Source organism: Platalea leucorodia (assembly GCF_965183815.1).
Source record: "Platalea leucorodia genome assembly, chromosome: 8".
NCBI lineage: Eukaryota > Metazoa > Chordata > Aves > Pelecaniformes > Threskiornithidae > Platalea > Platalea leucorodia.
Window position 1 is genome coordinate 35,341,444 of NC_138830.1, and position 19,756 is coordinate 35,361,199.

General features: G+C 60.0%; 1 protein-coding gene across 6 annotated transcripts in view; it reads left to right on the forward strand.

Annotated features, from left to right (window-relative positions):
• FHOD1 (formin homology 2 domain containing 1) overlaps positions 1–13,612 on the forward strand; it is a 16,266-nt gene extending 2,654 nt beyond the window's left edge. The window contains exons 2-22 of one of the 6 annotated variants that reach the window (XM_082319260.1): positions 3,608–3,714; positions 3,859–3,923; positions 5,281–5,348; positions 5,456–5,561; positions 5,774–5,868; positions 6,283–6,394; positions 6,488–6,582; positions 6,679–6,822; positions 6,942–7,156; positions 7,305–7,415; positions 8,737–8,903; positions 9,163–10,091; positions 10,361–10,513; positions 10,656–10,838; positions 11,087–11,206; positions 11,417–11,578; positions 11,672–11,862; positions 11,943–12,135; positions 12,215–12,368; positions 12,454–12,630; positions 13,206–13,612. In XM_082319260.1, the coding sequence (XP_082175386.1) occupies positions 3,608–3,714; positions 3,859–3,923; positions 5,281–5,348; positions 5,456–5,561; positions 5,774–5,868; positions 6,283–6,394; positions 6,488–6,582; positions 6,679–6,822; positions 6,942–7,156; positions 7,305–7,415; positions 8,737–8,903; positions 9,163–10,091; positions 10,361–10,513; positions 10,656–10,838; positions 11,087–11,206; positions 11,417–11,578; positions 11,672–11,862; positions 11,943–12,135; positions 12,215–12,368; positions 12,454–12,630; positions 13,206–13,288 (3,630 nt within the window). In that variant the 3' untranslated portion in view covers positions 13,289–13,612. Of the gene's footprint in view, positions 1–3,607; positions 3,715–3,858; positions 3,924–5,280; positions 5,349–5,455; positions 5,562–5,773; positions 5,869–5,983; positions 6,102–6,282; positions 6,395–6,487; positions 6,583–6,678; positions 6,823–6,941; positions 7,157–7,304; positions 7,416–8,736; positions 8,904–9,162; positions 10,092–10,360; positions 10,514–10,655; positions 10,839–11,086; positions 11,207–11,416; positions 11,579–11,671; positions 11,863–11,942; positions 12,136–12,214; positions 12,369–12,453; positions 12,631–13,205 lie in introns of those variants that run through there. The other 5 variants (XM_082319261.1, XM_082319262.1, XM_082319263.1 and 2 more) reach the window with 5 other exon arrangements.
• Positions 13,613–19,756: the final 6,144 nt, after the last annotated feature.

The window sequence follows — 19,756 nt, forward strand, 5'->3', positions numbered from 1 at the left end:
AATCTAGGGATTTTTCCAAACAATTGCAAAACCCAATGGGCTGGAGCTTTGCTTTACCCTTCCTCCCCTGGAAACCTGGGGAAGAGCAAACAGCTTGCCAGCCTCGGTGCCATAAGCTCGCCCTTCCACTCGCTGCGAGCTCTCGGGCTTGACAGAGGAGAGCTGCTGGGGCGACCTTGATGCATGCAGCATGCAAGCCCCATCCCACCAGCTCTGCTTGTCCTCTGTTTCCTAACCAGCTCAAGGGGGGCTTCACTGAGGGTTTTTGCCCCTCTTAACCTCTGGCAGGCACAAAAGCGGTGAGACGGGGTCGTCAGCAGGCTTTGAAACTGTGCCATCTGCTTCTTTCTGGTGCTCAGCAGCCTCCAGCACTCCCTGGCTCCCAGCATGGTCCTCGCCTGAATCCTGGGACAGGAGATGCGGCCAGGCATTTGTGCCATAGCTTTACTGGGACATCAGCTGCTTGCCAGTACTGGGGTCCTCCCACTGTTGATGAGAAATGAGGAATCCTGGCTGGAGGAGCTTTGAGAGGGACACGCACGAGCGAGTGTGCAGTTCTGGGCCAACTCTGCGTGACCTCCAGAGATCCCTCCTGGCCTGAGTATTTTTTTTTTCCTCCCTGTGATAAGGCAACAGCAGTGCTCCCATCCACTTGCTGCCATCCATCAGGCAGGAGGCAGCAACTGAGTACCCTGGCAATAAACACGCCTTTTAGCCCTGAAACTGAATTGCGGTGACTGCCTTTGGTTGCCAGCTGGGGTTGCTCCTGCAGCGTAGCTCTATAAACCATCAATCCCCATGTATTTTGGGAGGGTGGGCAGAGGCTTGTGATGCCAGGCGTTTCTGACCCGCCAGTGCTTTGTGTTTAACTGCTGCCTTGAGCTTGAGTGCTGCCTCAGCTGGAGCAAATAATGCATATTTCTGTAATTTCCCCCAAAGCCTTCTTAGAAGAGCCACAGCGATGTTGGGAAATTGTGGTTACTGCAAAAAGAAAGTGTTAGAGGAGGGGAAAAAAGTGTTTCCTCTGCTGGCAGATAAAGAGGATATTCACTGCCTGGCCTTGGAGCATCTTCCTGCCTGGGGATGCCGTGATAGGGGTGAGCAGGAAGATGTGATGCCGTGGTGGGTGGCGTGAGTGCAGCTGTGGGTGGAGGATGTCTCCATCTCGGAGGTGGAGATGTCTCTGTCACATCCCCGTGGTTCACGGGGGCAGTCCCACTCTGGGGGGAGCCGGTTTTCCCAGGGGACTTCCTTGCCTGGCACGTGTGTCCTTGCTGAGCTTCAAAGCTGGCCACAGCTGCTGGGTGTTGGTAGGATCAGGGACATCCATGTGTTTCCACCTTTCCCATGTCTCAGATTTGAGGCAACAGGGTGGATGGAGGACATCAGTGCTGTTGCGGGGTGGTTGGGGCTCCCAGGAGCCATGGGCTGGAGGTGTGAGCGTGGGATGCTCTCCTCTTCTCCCAGTTCTGCTTTGCCTGCAATTCCCCATGACCCTCAAAGCCCAGCTCATTATAAAATGGTTTTACAGGCAGGAGATGGATGGATCACAGCTGCCATGCGCCGGGAGCTGTCAGTAACCCATGGCCCCAACGTGCCGTCCCCAGCAGCGTGGCTCTGAGGTCCTGGCTCAGATCCTGCATGGTTCAAAACCTCATCTGAGGGCGCAGGAGTAACCCTGGCCCTGGGGCAGTCGGTGCTCCTTGGCGCGGAAGTGCTGCCCCAGGATTTTTGGCAGGGTAGCATGAGCCTGGGACAGCCCAGCTCTATCCCCAGGGGCTGGCGCTCGCCAGGGGGGTCACAGCCAAACCCAGGCCCAGCGCTCAGAGCATCCCTTGTGGGGAGCGCTGCCAAGCTCACATGGGAAACATGCAGGGCCTTGTCCCAGGGGCTTGGCCTCTCCCGCCAGCTGGGACATGTCACTGGCCCCCTGGTAGGAGCTGGGGATGTTAACTCCGGCTCGCCGGGGCTCTGGCAGCCCAGAGAAGGCAAAGCTTTTGTGCTGGAGCTATGAGTTGCTCTTCACTGTGTTTAAGTGCCCAGGAGGATGCAGGGATGCCCGAGAGGATGCAGGAGGGGTCTCCCATGCCCATGGGAGGATGCGGGGATGCCCGGGAGGATGCAGGGGTGCCTGAGGGGATGCAGGAGGGGTCTCCCGTGCCCAGGAGGATGCAGGGATTCCCAGGAGAGCCCTTTCCCCATGCAGGAATTGAAGCTTTCTCCAGCAAGCAAACCCTGCGTGGGGTCAGCGTTAGCAATACCTGCCACAGAGCCAGCAGCCAGGAGCGCTTGCCCGGTGCCGGCAGCCTGTGTTTGGTGCATGTTGCCATGGCTGGCTGGCATGGCCAGCAACCACGGGAGGCGGAGTGGGACACTAACAACATAACAACTGCGGCCAACCTAATGGCAGCGCCCTGCCAAATTGCCTGTTATCCTGAGGCTTAGTCTGGGTCATTAATTATTTTAATGCCTGTGACATTTTTTTCTTTGCCCTCTGGTTTTAACATCACACTCACAGTGAAGTCATACATGTGAGCTCTTGCACAATTTTGTGACTTGAGGAGATGGTACTTTCATGGAAAGCAACCCCAGTGAGATGCAGGAGCCATACCCAGCATTGCTGTGGGTCACCAGTCTGCCTGAGGGTGGCCAGGGCAGCAATAATAAGGTTTTTATCCCCGGTCCTCAGCTCCCCAGGTGGTTACACAGCACTGCTGTGCAGATTTGGCAAGGAGCATCAGTTCCTTGGAGGTGGGGTAAGCTAGGAGAGGGGGGGCTGCAAAAACAGGACCAGATGCGCAGGGGTGGCAGGGGTGCTGGCAAGGCCAGGTGGGCACTGCCCTCCCTCTGCCTTTGCTCACGCCTGGAGGGCAAACTGCCCTGGCCCATGGGGAGCTCACCCAGGAGCCCTGCCTGGGTGCTGCTGGGTCCCAGGTGGCTCAGGGGCTTTGTGGGTGCATGCCTGGAGCACATCTGGGTGCTGTGGGTGCTGTGCACAGTCTTTTGGGGGAGATGCCCTTGCCCCTGCCTTGCCTCGGGCTCTGCTTTTCTCTGTCCCACTGGAAGATGCCATGCAGCCATGGTCTGAGCCAGAGGCTGCGTCAGCCGGGGGACATGCCTGTGGGATTTGCCCCATTTTGGGGTGTCCCTGGCCAGGCCAGGTGCCTTGGCAGTTCCCGCAGAGCCAGTCCCTGCAGGTGGAGGCAATTCATCAGCCCAGGCGAAGGCACCAGCCCAGGGAGGAGACTGATCCTGCCCCAGTCACACTCTGGCTGACTAAGGGAGCCGCCCCAGGGAATGGATCAGCCTCTTGCCATGGCTCCCGCCCAAGGGATTGCCAAGGAGCCCAGCGGCGGTGGGGCCACCCTCACTCTGCCTTTTCCTAGCCTGGGGCTCCATGTTTCTCCCCAGTCTGCCACCAGGCTGGGGCGGAGGGTGCGCAGGGCCAGTGCTTGGGGACAGGGTGGGACCTGCCACCCCACTCTGGGGTGCAGCTGCCTGGTGGATTTGGTGCAGGCAGGAGGGTGACATGAGGATGCTGCAACCTCCAGGGGCCGGGAGGGCTGTGGTGGGCACAGGGGCTCAGCTGGGCTGTCTGCATCCCCAGCTGGAGGACTGCACGCTGCAGGTCTCTCCCTCCGGACACTACCTGGACCTCGACTTGTCCCTGCTGGAGCAGAAGGATGATCTGGAGGGTTTCTATGAGGAGGTCAGGTGAGGCATGCGGGGTGCCTGAGCCCTCCAGGGATGGGACGTGGGGACCCCATGTGTGTGTGAGTGCTGGGGGCTGCGGGCAGGGAGCTGGGGTCCACAGTGGTCCTGCTGCAGGTGCTCACACAGTGTTTCCCCCCACCCTAGGAAGGGGAGACGGCCAACCCTGATCCTGCGCACACAGCTCTCCGTCCGAGTCCATGCCATCATCGGTGAGTTGGGGATGCTCCCTCCTCTGGGCTGGCATGGTTCTGGCAGCTCGGCCCCTCCGGACAGTGAGGGTTTTGTATCCACAGTGAGTTTTGGCTGGGATTTTTGTGATGGAGAGAGGAAGTGATACAGCCCAGGGCTGCTCCTGCCCCATAACCCCCCCGCAAAAGGTGCAGGGCACATGATCCCCATGAGGCTCATGGGGACCCACTGGGTTAATCCCCTTCATCCTCAGAAATTGGGACTTTTGCCTCTTCGGCTGGGAGCCCATTGCCCGCTGCAGATATTCTGGGTCATTCAGGCGAGCTCTAAATATAGCTTTGCAGGATACAAACAAATAGCTTGAGCGCAGCAGAAAGCACAGCCATGGCTTTCAGCAGCCCACTCAGAGGTCCTGCAAAATATTCGGGAGTCTCAAGCCTTTTTTCTCCTTAGCAGGGGGGGAAAACAAGCGCTGAACCAGAGCAATGCTGGTCGGGCATCAGCTTCCTGAGCGGCGCGGGAAGGGGCACAGCATGGAGCCCTCTCCCTGCAGGAAGGCCGGGGTCGGGGTCGTGCTCTTTGCTGGCGGTTCCCAGGCTCTGGCTGAGCCCCGGACTGCTCTGCTTTCCCTCTCCGCTGCTCTGACAAGCTGATAAGTGAGTGGAAGAGGCTGCTGGGACCTTGTGTTTTACAGAGCCCTCATCAGCATGTCTGGAGGGCTCCTTGGACAGCTTGGTTTTGGCTTGTTACAATTCTAAAGCTGACCCAAATAATTCAAGATGCTTGGATAACTCAGTTTTTGGATGCGAGAAGCACTGGCTCCCAATGCCTTTGGTCTCCATTAGTTTAAGCGGGGCTTTCTGGTTTCCCATTGTCCTGGCTGCTCCATGCTGGCTCCTGCCCACAGGCACCATCACCATGAGCACGTAGTCTCCATGCAGCCTCCAGCCTGGTGACCGTCTTTCCTGTCCCCATCCTGCAGCTCTTCCCAAGCCGTGGGGCTGCTGGGGGCTCCGGGACCATGCCAGGGCTGTGTCCAGGGTGGGACAGCTAAAAGTAGCTCTGCCTCCTGCCTGTGTTCCTGTTTCGGTTCTGCACAGGAAACCAGAGGGGATATTTATGTCATTGCTGGGCAGAAAAAAAGAAAGAAAAAGGAAACGGGGAGGTGGCAGGGTCGAAATAAGTACTTGTGGAGCTGCAGCTGCTTCCACCCTGCGTGTCCAGCAGCCAGGCAGTGCCGGCATCCTAGAGTGACAGCACAGGGGTTGAGCCGGGATGCAGGGCTTTCCCAGGCAGCTGGCAGCATTTTGGAGCCCCGGTTCAGCAGCAAGCCACTGCGGGTCAGGACGTCACACCATGTCTTTCCTTTCCTTCCAGAGAAGCTGTACAATTCGCACGGGCCTGAGCTGCGGCGATCCCTCTTCTCCCTCAAGCAACTCTTTCAGGTACAGTGATGCCGGCGTGGTGGGGGGTTCGGGGGGGGGCTCCCCCAGGGCTGGCTGCCGGCCTCTGCCTCCCCATGCTGTGGTAACCCCTGGCCTTCGTGCTGCAGGAGGACAAGGACCTGGTGCCGGAGTTTGTGAACCTGGATGGGTTGACGTGCCTGATCAAAGTGGGGGCAGAGGCCGACCAGAACTACCAGAATTACATCCTCCGGGGTTGGTATCGGGGTACAGGGCACCTCTGATCCCCTGGGAGGAAGGCTGGCACTCAGAGGGGCGAGCAAGCAAGTTTGCCTGGGCTACCTTGCAAGCAGCTGCCAGACCTTGCCCATGTCTAAGTGATGCTGCATGGGGCTGCGAAAGCCCTACCCCTGCCTGCTGCAGCCCTGCCCACCGTGCTGTGACCCTGCCTGCTCTCTGCCTTGCAGCCTTGAGCCAGATCATGCTCTTCGTGGACGGGATGCAGGGTGTCATCAACCACAACGAAACCGTCCAGTGGCTGTACACGCTGTCGGGAAGCCCGGTAAGCCCCTGCTGCCCTTGGGGGGCTGCCTGTGCCCCCTGCTGCACCCCACTTCCCCGCCTATGACTGTCCCCTTGCACTGTTCCTCAGGGGATTTACCCCACGCTGCCTTTGGGCTCAGTGCCCTGGTACCCTTGAGTATGTTGGGTCCTGCTCCCACCCATCTGAAAGTCACCCAGGGTCCCCAGAGCTCCCCATCCTGATGTGACCGTGCTCCTGGACACAGAGCTTGAGTAAGAGAGGGTCCCACTCTGTGTCCCTTCCCGGTGCCCCTTGGCCATTAGCATCACAGGCTGGTCCCTGGCCCCACGGCAAAGCCCCCAGCCCTGGGGCATGGGCACAGCCACCCCGCAGTACCCTGGCATTGCACTGGCAGCCCCATGTCACCGTCCCATCCACTCTCCCTTATCCCAGTTTCGCCTGGTGGTGAAGATGGCACTGAAGCTGCTGCTGGTGTTCGTGGAGTACACAGAGCCCAATGCCCTGCTCCTCATCCGCGCCGTCAACACCATTGACCAGGCGAGAGGTGGGTGCAGACCCAGCTGCCCGCGAGGTCCCTGCTGGGGGACGGTGTCCCCCCCACGGCTCGCTTGTCACCTTCGCGTGTTGCTTTTCTCAGGCACATGCCCATGGTCCAACCTGATGGCTATCCTGGAGCAACGCAACGGGGCTGACACGGAGCTGCTTGTGTTCACCATGACACTGATCAACAAGGTCCAGGGGGGTGGCAGGGCATCCCTGCGACACCAAGCTGGTGGGGCTCGGCATGGATCACACCAGTCCCAGCAGCATCCTTCTTGTCCTGCTCAGACACTGGCAGCCCTCCCAGACCAGGACACCTTCTACGACGTGACGGACTGTCTCGAGCAGCAGGGCATGGAGCGGGTGGTGCAGCAGTACCTGGGCAGCAAGGGCACCGACCTCGACTTGAAGCAGCAGTTCACGCTCTATGAAGTGAGTGGGGCTCCCGTGGGACCTAGCCATGTGCCATGTCCCGTGGCAGTGGGGAGGGCGGGTGTGTGGGGTGGCAGGGGTGCTGTGCCCGGTGCCATGCCCCCCCGGCCCCTCTGCAGAGTGCTCTCAAGCTGGAGGATGGTGTGGAAGAGCCGCCCTCAGGGGGACGCAAGGAGCGGAGGAGGACAGAGGAAGGCCGGCGTGGGTGGCGATCCCAAGGCAGCTGCCTGGAGCCTGGCCCCGATGCCCAGCCGCTCCTGGGGTCCCCTGGCACCCCAAAGGAGCCCCCCACCAAGGACACCCCGTCTGTTTCCACGCCGAGCAGCCCAGCAGAGTAAGTACAGCTCACTGTGGCAAGGATGCTCCCGGGATGGCGAAGATGCTGGGATGCGGCATGAGCAGCACTTGGGTCCATTCCTGCTGCCAGGGTGGAGGGCAGCCCTGCAGGACCTGCTCTCAGTCCCTGTCACCTCTTCTTCCAGACCCTGTCCCAGCAGCATCTACAAGAATGCGTCCAGCGTGCGGCTGGCCCTGGCCTCCCCCTCAGCCGAGAAGGAGCAGCCCCTGGGCCCGGGCGAGCGCAGCGTCTACAAGTAAGCAGCTGGGAGGGTCTGGGTGCACAGGGGTCCCCCTGGGGCTGTGAGGGAGCTCCCAGGGAGAAACAGGGTCTGGGCAGGCACTGGGGCTGGAGAGAACCGTGACAGGGGAGTGGGCATCTGAGAGGGTCCGGCCAGGGGCTCCAGGGTGTCCTTCAAGCGTGCACAGCTCTGCTCCAGCTCCTCCTTGCTGCTCCTCTCTGCCCACGCTTGTCCTCTCCTCTGCCTACTCTTTCTATCTTTCCTTTTGCAGGCTGCACCAAACTGCCCCTGTCTGGTAAGTGCCCGGGCTCTGCAAGCGTGTGCTCCCTCCCGGCGTGATGCTCTGGCAGGAGCGGGCACTGCCCTGCCCCACTTGCTGCCCCTCACATCCACCTTGCTGCCCCCATCCCTTACCTCTCCCCTCTGAGCCTTGCCTGCGGGACCCCAGCCCGCTCCCCCTATCGCCAGCATCCCCAACAGGGTGACGACACCCTCTGATCCCCCCCCTTCTCGGGTGAGGTGTCCCTCCTGGGGGTGGCACAGCCCACCCTGGGGCTGGCAGGGGGCTGGCATCGCCATCCTGGTGGCAAACTGGGTAGCTCTGGTGGGGGGCATGGTGCCCCATCTCACCAGCACCCAATGCCATGCAGTGCCCAGGCAGGAGGGGACTCACTAGGGCTCTCCCAGCTCCCTGTGAACCCCAGGGCCATGGGGTGACGGCAGAGCAAAGGTCCCATGCTGGAGGGTTGCCAGGCGGGTGCGTGCAGGAGGCATGAGCCCTGGGGAGCTGCTGGCAGTGGGGACTAACCCCTGTTTTCCCTCAGGCGGGAGGATGCCCCCTCCTTGCATGGGGACAAGCCTATTTTGAGGAAGTTTGAGTAAGTAGAGGCATGCGTGTGTCTCCAGGCATGCGCTTCCTCAGGCCAGCACGCAACTGGAGGTATCCAGGCTCTGGCCATGCAGGGCATGAGGAGCAGGAGGGTCCCCACGAGTCTCTGCCCAGGTGCCCTCCTGGGTTTTGCAGCTTTTGGATGAGGGTCGCAGTGAGCACTAGGTCCATTGGGACCAACGGGTGACAGTGGCACCCTGACAGTGCGAGCCTTCGGCTCTCATGGGGCTGCGGCATCCCTGTCCCCAAGCCGTGGTGGCATCACCTGTCACTCTGCAGGGCTCAGAGGAGGTTGAATCCTCTGGGTCCCTGATGCAGTGTGGCCAGTGCAGGGGGTTTCTGTGCTGTGGGGCTGGCTGTGCAGTGTGGCATGGCGTGGTTTGCCTGTCATCTCCATCGTCCCCATCCCTGCCTTGCTCCCGGCCAACATCCACCCCTGTCTCACAGAGCTCGCTTCTTGGAGAACCTGGCTGCCGCCCAGAAGGAGAAGATCTCTTCCATGGCCAAGGGATGGCTTGATGTCCTCGGCAATGCTGCATTGGAGCATCCCACCGCTCTCTCTTGGGACAGGGACAGCAGCACCCCTGAGCATGGGATGGAGCCACCCAGCATAAGTAGGTGCTGCCGGGGTGTGTGTTCCCACCTCTGGGCTCATCGGGGTCCCTGGGGTGGGCATTAGTGGCCCCTCTGCCCCCAGCCCATGCCTGTGATACCCAGAGACATGGAGGACCTGGGTGGTGCCTCCCCATCCCACTCTGAACGCCAGCATCCGAGCACACCCCACCGGGGAGCAGGAGCCCAACTCTATGTGCAGCCCAGCACCACCTGCTCACACCAAGCAGGCTGTCCCAGCCTCTCCCCCTCTCCCTGCAGGGTCTCGCCTGGCTCAGCCGGACACCACTGACTCCTGCAGCACCATCTCCTCTGACACCAAGTTTATGCTGGACATGCTCTACGCCAAGGGCTCCTCTGAGCTGGGGAGGGAGAAGGTCTTCCCTGAGGTCCCATCGTGCCCCCTGGTCCAGGGTGAGGTGGAGATGGACGCCATGGGAGGTGGTAGCCGGGAGCAGGAGGGCACCTGGCTCCGTGGCAGGGCTCCAGATGGGCCAGTGGCCAGTGCCCACACCAAGCTGGCGCGTGCCATGTCCAGCGTAGATGCCGAGACCCATACGCAGAAGCTGGAGAACACCGGGATGATGCCCATCAAGAAGGACGTGGAGCTGACATGGGAGCGCCTGGAGGCCAGCCCTGTGCAGCTGAAGATCAAGGACTTGGACTTCACTGATTTGGGAGAAGAAGATGACTTTGACATCCTGGACACAGGCCACATGGCCAATGACTCCTTCCGCCCTCCTGGCATCGAAGCAACGAGCGCTGGAACTCTCACGGTTCCCCCTCCACCTCCTGCCGTCCCTGGCTGCCCACCACCTCCCCCTCCACCTCCTGCCGTCCCTGGCTGCCCACCACCTCCCCCTCCACCTCCTGCCGTCCCTGGCTGCCCACCACCTCCCCCTCCACCTCCTGCCATCCCTGGCTGCCCACCACCTCCACCTCCTGCGGTCCCCAGCTGCCCGCCCCCCCCAGGGCTGCCAGGCCCCTCAGCAATGGATGGCCCCTCCCAGGCCAAGAAGAAGAGGACAGTGAAGCTCTTCTGGAAGGAGCTGAAGCAGCTGGATGGCACTGTGGGGCTGGGCAGGTTTGGCCAGGCAACACTGTGGGCATCCCTACAGAACGTCGAGGTCAATGCTGCCAAACTGGAGCATCTCTTTGAGTCGCGGTCAAAGGAAGTGCCAACTTCAAAGGTACCAGCGGGCTGGCACCTATTAGCCAAGGGGACTCGTGGGGTGGGAGGAAGGCTGTTAGTTCCTGTGGGGACCCTAGGCATGCACTGTCACCCCTACCCTATGCTGAGGGTAGGTATCCACAGCCCGGAGGCTCGGTGGGGACGGTGATGGGCAGTGTGCAGGTTTGGCTCACCACCAGGTCCCTGATTGGCTCCCTGTGTCCATGGTGTTTTCATGAAGGTGAGCCCTTTGCCTGGCTGTCTCCATCCATCCTGTTCTCTTTGCAGAAGGCCATCGATGGGAAGAAGGTCGTGGTGGTGCTGGACCCGAAGAGGAGCAATGCCATCAACATTGGCCTCACAGTGCTGCCACCCGTGCACATCATCAAGACGGCCGTGCTCAACTTTGATGAGTTTGCGGTCAATAAGGAAGGGATTGAGGTGAGCACGAGAGAAGCTTGGCCCCTCATGTGGGTTGTTTCCCCTGGCCAGGAGGCCTCCATGCCTATGCTGCCAGCCCTGGGGTGACACATCCCATGGTGACATGTCTGGAGTCTGACACATCCCTCTTTGCCTGCTCTAGAAAATCCTGACCATGGTCCCAACCGACGAGGAGAAGCAGAAGATCCAGGAGGCCCAGTTGGCCAGCCCTGATGTGCCCTTGGGCTCTGCGGAGCAGTTCCTGCTCGCCCTGTCTTCCATCAGTGACCTCACAGCGAGGCTCCAGCTCTGGGCCTTCAAGCTGGACTACGAGAGCCTGGAGCAGGTACAGAGCCATGTACCCCATTTGCCCTCCACCCCCCAGCAGTGCTGAGCACTGAGCCAAGAGTGTTCCTGGTGGGGATCAGCCATGCCCAAGCACAGGAGGTGCCGTCCTGGCTGGGGACAGGTCCCCAAGGCAAACATGGGCTTGGGTTGACCGTGAGGTGGTTGTCCTCATGGGCAAGTGCAAATACTGAAGCTCCCAAGGGAGAGGGTGGCCAAGGGGTCTCACCTGCCTCTCTCCTCATCCAGGAGATTGCAGAGCCACTCTTTGATCTGAAGGTGGGCATGGAGCAGCTGGCCAGAAATCACACCTTCAAGTGCATCCTGGCCACACTGCTGGCCATGGGCAACTTCTTGAACGGCTCCCAGGTGAGGAGCAGGGTGCAGAGGGATGCGGCCTGTCTTGAGTGCTGCAAGGACAGGACCAGCCATGGTGCATGGGTACCCAAGAGGGACGATGGGAAGCCTGGGACAGCACCTGAGGCTGCGTGGTGCTGGTGGGGGCCCAGTGGGTCTGCAAACTGGAGAGTCTGCTGGAGGAGGGATGGAGGGGCCCTTCTAAGTCCATTGGGGTTTCAGAGCAGAGGCTTTGAGCTGGGCTACCTGGAGAAGGTCTCAGAAGTGAAGGACACAGTGCACCGGCAGTCCCTGCTCCACCATCTCTGCCAGATGGTGGTAGAGAAGTTCCCAGAAACCACTGACCTCTACTCGGAGATTGCCTCCATCACCCGCTCCGCCAAGGTGAGGCAAAGCAGATGACACCCGGGCAAGGCAAGGATGTGGGTCCCATGGCAGCCCAGCTCCACCAGCATGGCCGACATCTTGCTCTTCCAGGTTGACTTTGATGAGCTGGCCAACAGCCTGGTGCAGCTGGAGCGGAGGTGCAGGGCCTCCTGGGACAACTTGAAGGTGATTGCCAAGCATGAGACCAAGCCAGTGCTGAAGAGCAAGCTGACGGACTTCCTCAAGGACAGCACCCAGCGGATTGTCGTCTTGAAGGTGGTGCACAGGCGTGTCCTCAACAGGTCAGTGGCTCGAGGTCCTGGGGATGCGGTGGAAACCCTACAGTCCCATTGGTGGCCCGCTGTGACTGATGTCCCCACAGGTTTCACTCCTTCCTGCTGTACCTGGGGTACCCGGTGAGTGCAGCACGGGATGTGAAGGTGACGCCCATCTGCAAGCTGCTGCGGGAGTTCGCTCTAGAGTACCGCACCTGCCGGGAGCGTGTCCTGCAGCAGCAGAAGAAGCGGGCTGCCCACCGCGAGCGCAACAAGACCCGGGGACGACTCATCACTGAGGTACAGGGACGCTTGGCCGGCCGCCACCACGAGGTGGTGCCCCCCAGATCCCCAACACCCACATCTCCTCCCGCTGCAGACTGAGAAGTTCTCTGGCATCGCCGAGGCCACTTCGCCTCCAGCTGTGGTGTCCAGTGGCCCTGAGGAGCAGATGGAAGCAGGTCACGAGAGCATGAAGAACGTGCTGACCTCCCCCACAGACGCCCCTGCCCGCCGCAGCCGGGCCAGCCGGGGTAGGAGCGGGGTGGCAGAGGCACTCAAGGCACGCCTGGGTGACTAGGCACGGCTGATGCCAGCATCCCCATTGTCCCTGTGCAGGGACAGGGCACGCCACCCCAGCCCAGGGCTCTCCAGCCCAGGAGGACGTTCCCAGCTCCCCAGACGATGCTTCAGATGAAATCATGGATCGGCTGGTGAAATCGGTGACTCACAACGCCAACCCCCGGCCTTGCACCAACAAGGAGCGCAGGAGGTCCCGCGGCAATAGGAAGTCCTGTAAGTCCCATCCCTGTCCCTGTGCCCTGTCCCATCTCTGTCCCCATGCTCTGCCCCTGTCCCTGTACTCTGTCCCATCTCTGTGTCCAGATGCTTTTTGCTATCTTTGTGTCCCTGTCCACTTGCCCTATCCCATCTCTGTGTGCCTGTCCCACCCCTGTGTCCCTGTGCCCTGTCCCATCTCTGTGTCTCTCTTCCCATGCTCTGCCCAGTCCCCGAACTCTGTCCCATCTCTGTGGTCCTATCTCTGTACTCTGTCCCGTGTCCCTGCCCAGATGTTCTTTCCTATCTTTGTGTCCCTGTCCCCACGTCCTGTCCCATCTCTGTCTCCGTTCCTGCACTCTGTTCCCATGCTTTGTCCCATCTGTGTCCTTGTCTCCATGCCCTGCCTGGCTCCTTCCCCCTGGCCACCCCTGACCTCCCATGTTGAGCCTACCAGGCCACAGCAGGAGGTACCCTGAGACCAGACCATGCCACTGTACTCCCTCCCCTCCCATCCCCAGCATGCCAGGGCCACCATGTCCGGGCAGGCACCCAGTGTGTGGGGACCCTGCCACATTCTCCTCTTCCTGCAGTGAGACGGACGCTGAAGAGCGGGCTCAGCGATGACCTGGTGCAGGCGCTGGGCCTGGGGCGGGCGCCTGGTATGGAGGTTTGAGGGGGCCGAGGGGGCTCGTGCTGCTCTCCACCACCAGCAGCGCCCAGGGCAGGACGTCGTGGCAGCCCCTGCTGCTCCAGGACTGGCACACTCTGCACCCTTGGTCTTGCCTCTCTTTTCCCTGCTGGCTTCCAGCTCCCAGAGGTGCAGGCATTGATGCCCCAGAGCTGCTCCATGGCGGCCGGGATGGAGGATGCTCAGCACCCATGCATGGGTGTGGAGGCTCGGGGTTCATCTTCTCAACAGAGGGGTCAAGGGGCTGGACCTAGACCCTCTCTGGGAACTGGGTCTGGCCCATGGCCCCTGTGGCAATAAAGTGGTCTGACATGCTGCTGGCGTCACTTGTCCCTGCACCTCGGTCCCCCCGCTGCTGGGCTGGGATGCTGGAGGCTCTTGATGCCGTGGGCTGAAGCAGGCAGTACTGAGGGCAGTGGCAGGAGGGAAGGGGTGATGCTCCCTCTACCACCCCTGGGGAAGCCATTGCCATGGTCCTAAACGGGACCTGGGTGCTGCCGGTGATGTCGCAGGGTTGGCCCTGTCTGGGGAACTTGGTGTCCCCATCCCCTGCAGAGCCCCGAGAGGCCAGGGTGATGTGTTACTCCCCCTGGGCCAAGCCAGCGTCCCTCCTGCTGCATGCCCAGCCCTGCTGTCCTGGGCAAGCACTCGGCCTGCAGCAGCCAGCCCTGGGGCTTGCAAGCACCATTATCCCTCCCAGGGACAGTGCGATCCCCTCTGTACTGGGACACCCGGGAGGACCCCGCCAGAAGGACTGAGGACTGCTGCCAGGCTCAAGGCTGCATACTCAAGGGCAGGAGCGGTGGCTCAAGCGCAAGGCCACAGCACAGTAAAATCCAGAGTATATGCCCCGTCTCAAACCTCACCTCTCCCTTACAAGCCTCTCCTGGGGCATTTTAGCCAGACCAGGACCTGGGTCCAAGGTACAGTTGTTCCCCTCACAGAGTGGGTCCAGGGCACAGCAGCCACGTTGCCCCCTGCAAGCCTGGCCCTGCCAAAGCTGCAAGCCTCGGAAACATCTCCCTGTGCTTGGCAGAGATGGGCTGCATCATGATGTAACTGCAGCCAGGGCAGTATGTGCCTGTCCCCAATGGCTCATGCCATTCTGGGCATGGATTAAAACCCAGGCTGGATGCTGGCTGAGATGCTCCCCGCAGGTGCTAGATGGTGGGTGGGTACCACTGAGCATCGCCCTCTGCCAGCTGCAGTGCTTTTGGCACTGTCGCCCATGGCAGAGGCATTTGGGAACGGTCACGTCATCCATCACGGCAGCTCCACCTCGGCGCTGCCCCAGTGCTGCCTCCAGCTGAATCCCGTGCAGCAGGTCTCTGCAGCTGTCAAGGAATGAAGAAAAACTCCACCGGGCAGGGCAGCTTCTTCCTCCCAGCTAACCTCTGCCCAGGGTTGTCCCTCTCCCACAAGGCTGGACGCACCGCTGATCTCGGAGGAGCCAGGCAGTGCCAGCCCATCCCAGCTTGCAAGGTGCCTGCAATGGTCTCAGGTGGCTTTGGGGACAGTGGGATGCCATGCCAAGAGCTGCAGGTGTCCCAAAGGTGCCCCAAGATGTGGTCTGGCTCTCCTCCCCTCCGGGTGCTTGGCTTGGGTCCCCAGAGAGAGGATGAAGAGGTCAAAAAAGGCAACATTGAGCTGCTCAGATGCACAGCAGGAAGGAGAAAGGGGTAGAAAAGCATTTGCTTGATCCCCTGCACCTGCCCCAGGTACTCAAAGTGACATTATACACGTGACAACCCCAGGACTGTCACTCCCAAGGGTTCACTGGGGGAAACTGAGGCAGGGTGCTGGTGAATGCCCCCCCGCCCTGAGTGGTTTGGTGGCACTCAGGGCAGCTGTGTCCTCAGCTAAGGCTTCCACCAATCTGGTTTTTTTCCTAGTTGGGTTTTTTTGCAGCCTTGGTGATATTTCCAGGATGCCCGGTCCGGCCCTGGGCACACGCTGCCCTTGAGCGGCGCCTGAAGTGCTTGGCTTGGCCGTCGTGCAAGCAGCTTATGCCAAAAGAACATCAGGCAGATGCGGCCCCCCGGGAAGGAGAGGGGGTGGCAGGATGCCAGAGACTCCTTTGCGAGTGGAGGCAGGTTCATAGGCTGCTGTATGAGGTTTGGTGGGGACCCGGGGCACATGTGGCCTCGAGCAGCATCAGCTGGGGTTAGGGTGCTGCACCCCCAGAAGGATGATCCAGGTGGGTTGAGGTGACCTTGCTGGGGCACCTCGTGGCACCTGGCACCTCCATCCCTGCTTCCATCCCTGCCTCCATCCCTGCCTGCACCCTGGCTCAGCCCCTGCGTGGCTCCTTCCCTGCCAACCCAGGGCCACCAGCTGTGTCCTACTGCCACGAGGGGGCACGGCGGCTACGCACACGGCAAGGCCACCCGAAATGATGCTTCGCTTCGTGTCCCACCACTCTTTGGGGTGCTTGCCCGCCAGCCTTCAGTTTTCTGTTCTCCCCTCCCTGGCACCCAGGGGGGCTGCACCCTGCTCCCCACCCCCGGTGAGGCATCCTGCCGCTTCTGTGTCCCTGGTGGAATGACAGCCATGTCCTTGGTCCCAGCCATTTGTCTGGCTGGCGGGGCCAGGCTCCTGTCCCCCTGTGCTCAGCCATCTCTCCAGCTTGTCCCTGGCCCCATCTCACCCTGGCCCCCTTCCAGGCAGTGGGGAGGAGCAGGGGACAGCGGGGACAAGCCTGGCTGCACTTGCTGTCACATTTAGCCTCTTTGGTAGCAGTTTGTCGGCAGAGACCCACTCCCACCCCTTACAGAACCTGTGCTGGAAGATGTCCCCTGCTTCCTCCATCACACCCTGCCAGCCCTTTCCACAGGACTGTCCAAGCGCGGGGTCCTCTGCTGCCAAACTCTGAGGTCGGTTCCAGCCTTGTGCCACACGAGCACATCCCTGCTGCCTTCCTCAAGCTTGGTGGGGGACACACCACCTGCAGTCCTGGGCTCATGGCTGCCACAAAGCCCCACCACCTCGCACAAGAAGCACCATTCCTATCAGGAGCAGCACAACCTCACCTTTGTTCATGGGTTGGAGCCATCCAGAGTGCTGCTTGCAAGCGCCAGTGCACCCGGGCCACCTTCCAGGAGCATCAGTATCATCTGCCACCACCACCCCCCCCCCAGATTCCTCCTACTCTCTCAGCTGGAGGACTCCTCCTCTACCTCCTGGCCCCAACCCTCTTAAGCAACCCCAGGCTGGCAACACGCTCCATTCTGCAACCACCTTCCCCACCAGGACGGAGGTGTGGGACAGGAACAAGGTCACGGGCGCCGTGACTTACTGCCCTCTCCCTGGGGGCAGAGGCAGCAGGATGGCACCTGGAGTGTGGCCCAGCCAGATTCCCCTGGGAACTGTCTTGTGGCCAAGGGGGAGCCACATGTGCTCTGTCCCTGTCACCCTAATATCAAGGTAGATGCCCTGTGATGTGCATTGGGAGAGACGGGAGATGGGAGGGTGATGCTAGGCTGGCAAAGCAAGCCTGGCACGTGTACCACGCATGCCCAAGGAGATGGGGGATGCAGAGTACCAGGCATTAGTGGATCTGGGAGCACTTAGGAGTGTCACCAACGCTCCCCAGCCACACTGAAGGAGTAAGGTCCCTGCAGTCCAAAAGCAGCTCTTGTTTGGAGAACTGTGGTGCCGAAAGCCCAGCTGGAAAAGGGGCTGCAAAGCTGCGTGGGCAAGCGGGCACAGCAACATGGGGTCCTTACCGGGGCAGAAAAGCTTGAGGTCAGGCTGGGGAGCGGCTTCCCAGAAGGTGAAACCTCTCCCGAAGCCATGAATGCGGCTGGAAGCAGAGCCGTGTTTTGTAAATACCTGGGGATCCTGTGCAACCTGAAAAAAACAAGTTGGAGGCAGGAATTTGCTGAAGACGAAGGGATTTTCAAAGAGCCAGATCCGGGGTCAGTGCTCGGCTGGATGCTCCTTGCTGCCAGCAACACTGTCCTGGGGAGCAGCCCTGGTAATCCCTGAACGCTGCTCCAGCCACAGCACCCTGAGAGCAGACAGGTCCTGCCAGGAACTGGGGAAAGGTTTGGGCTGTGCCCACAATCCAGCCAAGGTGTGTGGAAACCCCCCGCAAATGGAGGATCAAAGCCTGGGACTCAGGCTGATCCCACCAACATGGCATCAGATGCACGGGATGATGGGCACAAATGGTTGCCTGTGTTTTACAGCAGCAACACATAAGGAAAACCCAAAAAAAAGTCCTCGATCATGGCCCGAAGTAAGTTGGAAGCAATAGATGGAAAGTCCTGAGGGGAGAAGAGGGAGAAGATCCCAGCACAAGGAGTTAAAATGGCTCCTTGGGCGGCTGTGGCTCAGGTTGGCCATGCCATGGGAAGTGCCTCCAGGCTGGACTTTGGTAGACCCAGTTTTTCATGTCCTGGGCTTGGGGAAGGATCACGGGGACACTAAAGTGTTGGGTGCAGGAAAGGTTTCCTGGAGCTGAGCAAGGCTTAGCTGAATCACAGTTACCCGAGGATCTGCCCTCCCTGGAGAAGAAAGCCACAATAACAGAGATCTCCCACTCTGGCCGCAAAGTCCAACCAGAACCAGTTGAACAGCACAAGTTCAGTGGTAGGACACAAATATTTGATGCTGGGAGTAATTAATCACTGTCCTCTGCAAGATGCTTTGGGCCAAAATGAGAGTTAATTCCAGACAGTGCAATGGCCTTTGTCACCCCTGAACTGTCTCCAGCCCCAGATGCCAATGGGCTCCAGTGTCCCACATCTTCACCATAATGAAGGATAGACCCACATCCATCCCAAGGGCTCTTTGAGGACATGGTGTGGGAGAGAAGGAGCCCCATGTGCTTTAGTTAGCGAGGGACATTTCCAGCATCCCCTCTCTGGTGGGCTTGATGGTCCATGGTAGGTAGCCAGCCCACAAGTGACATCCAAGGGGGTCCCAGCCCCATGGTCCCCTCTCCTGAGACATCTGCTCCCAGGGAAGGACTATACCCCATGGCCTGTGCAAGGAAGCATGGACCAGCACAAGTCTCCATCAGTGCTGAACAGACAAAAGTGCCCTGTTAGGCGCTTGACTGGGTGGTATTTCCTAAGGAGATAATAGCCATGGAAGAAGGACTTGCTGTTTTGGAGATTAAGTACCTGTGGGAGCAGCATGGATGAATCACATCCCTCACAGGCTTAGAGCCCCTGGAAAAGGCTCATGGCACTTTGAAAACAATGTCATGAATCTTCTGCAGATGAGATTAGGGAGTGGAACAATTATCTCAAAACCTGTTAGTCATGGGAGGCTCCACCAAGCTGGAAGAACAGCCTAGGGCAAGGGGAACACTAGGAAGATGTGGGGGCAGTGAGTGTGTGTGTGTGCCCCCGCTCTCCCCCCCCCCCCCCCCCCCTCCCCCGGGACCTGCGTGGGCAGCCCCAGGAAGGGTGTGGGAGGTGGCTGTTGTCCAACGAGCCCTGCTTCCCCTGAAAAAGGTGAGCTGTAATTAGCAGAACAGGTACAAAAGAGCTCAAGTAGGTCAAAAGGTAATGGGGCTATCTCCAGCATTTCCTAACAGCACAGTGCAGCTGGGAGGCACCCTCCGGTGTTGAGCAATGGGAAGATGAACAAGGCCAGGCACTGTCTTCAAGGGAATAGCCACCAAGGTCACCCTAACCACACACCGGCCTTTTTGGGGTGAGCTGGGGAATGGCCAAGGCCGGCAAAGAGTGCTAGTGGTCCAGCCCCACCAAACCTCTTGGTAAGACCATCCACGGAAAGCCCTGACTGTGGCCAACAAAGCACACCATGGCTATCTACAACCCATCTTGAGGTGTCCCACAACAAGGGCATCCCGAGACCATGCATGAGGAGCTCTGGAAGGGAAGGATGAATGGACACCCAAGCCAGTTCTGAAGGAGATGTGTGAATTCATGTTGCAATTTGGGAACGGCCACATCTGCCCTTGCTGAAACACTGTCATCAGCACGGACTCAACGTTCTGGCTGTCTCTGTAAAGCACCGTATCCCTAACTCCGCTCCCTTGCATGCCCCAGCAGCTCTGGCTCAGCTGGTGTGGTGAGGGATGCTCTCTCTGGAGACCGTGTCTTTGGAAAATAACCTTTCTCCAACAGGATTTTTCAAGCCCTGGTGAAGTGATGGGTGGGGATGTTTAAGAGGGTCCTCTTCAGAGCCCAAGTTCCTTGAGGCTCTGCCTTGTGGCCACCTCTATAGTTTTCACCAAGTTCAGTAACCCAGTGCCGCAAGTAAGCAGATTCCTGCAGGAGAGCCCATGGCCATGCTGTTGAGAACGTCCCTCCTGCTCCTCTACCTCGTCAGCATTCCCGGCATTCCCCTGCCTGGAAGAGCAGGGCTGCGAACCCAGTTGGGTCCCACCACCACACCCCAGCAAAACCACCCCAGCCTGTTTGACACTGCACTTCTGCAGTGCTGCTGCCGCCATCACCACTGATGAAATGTGTT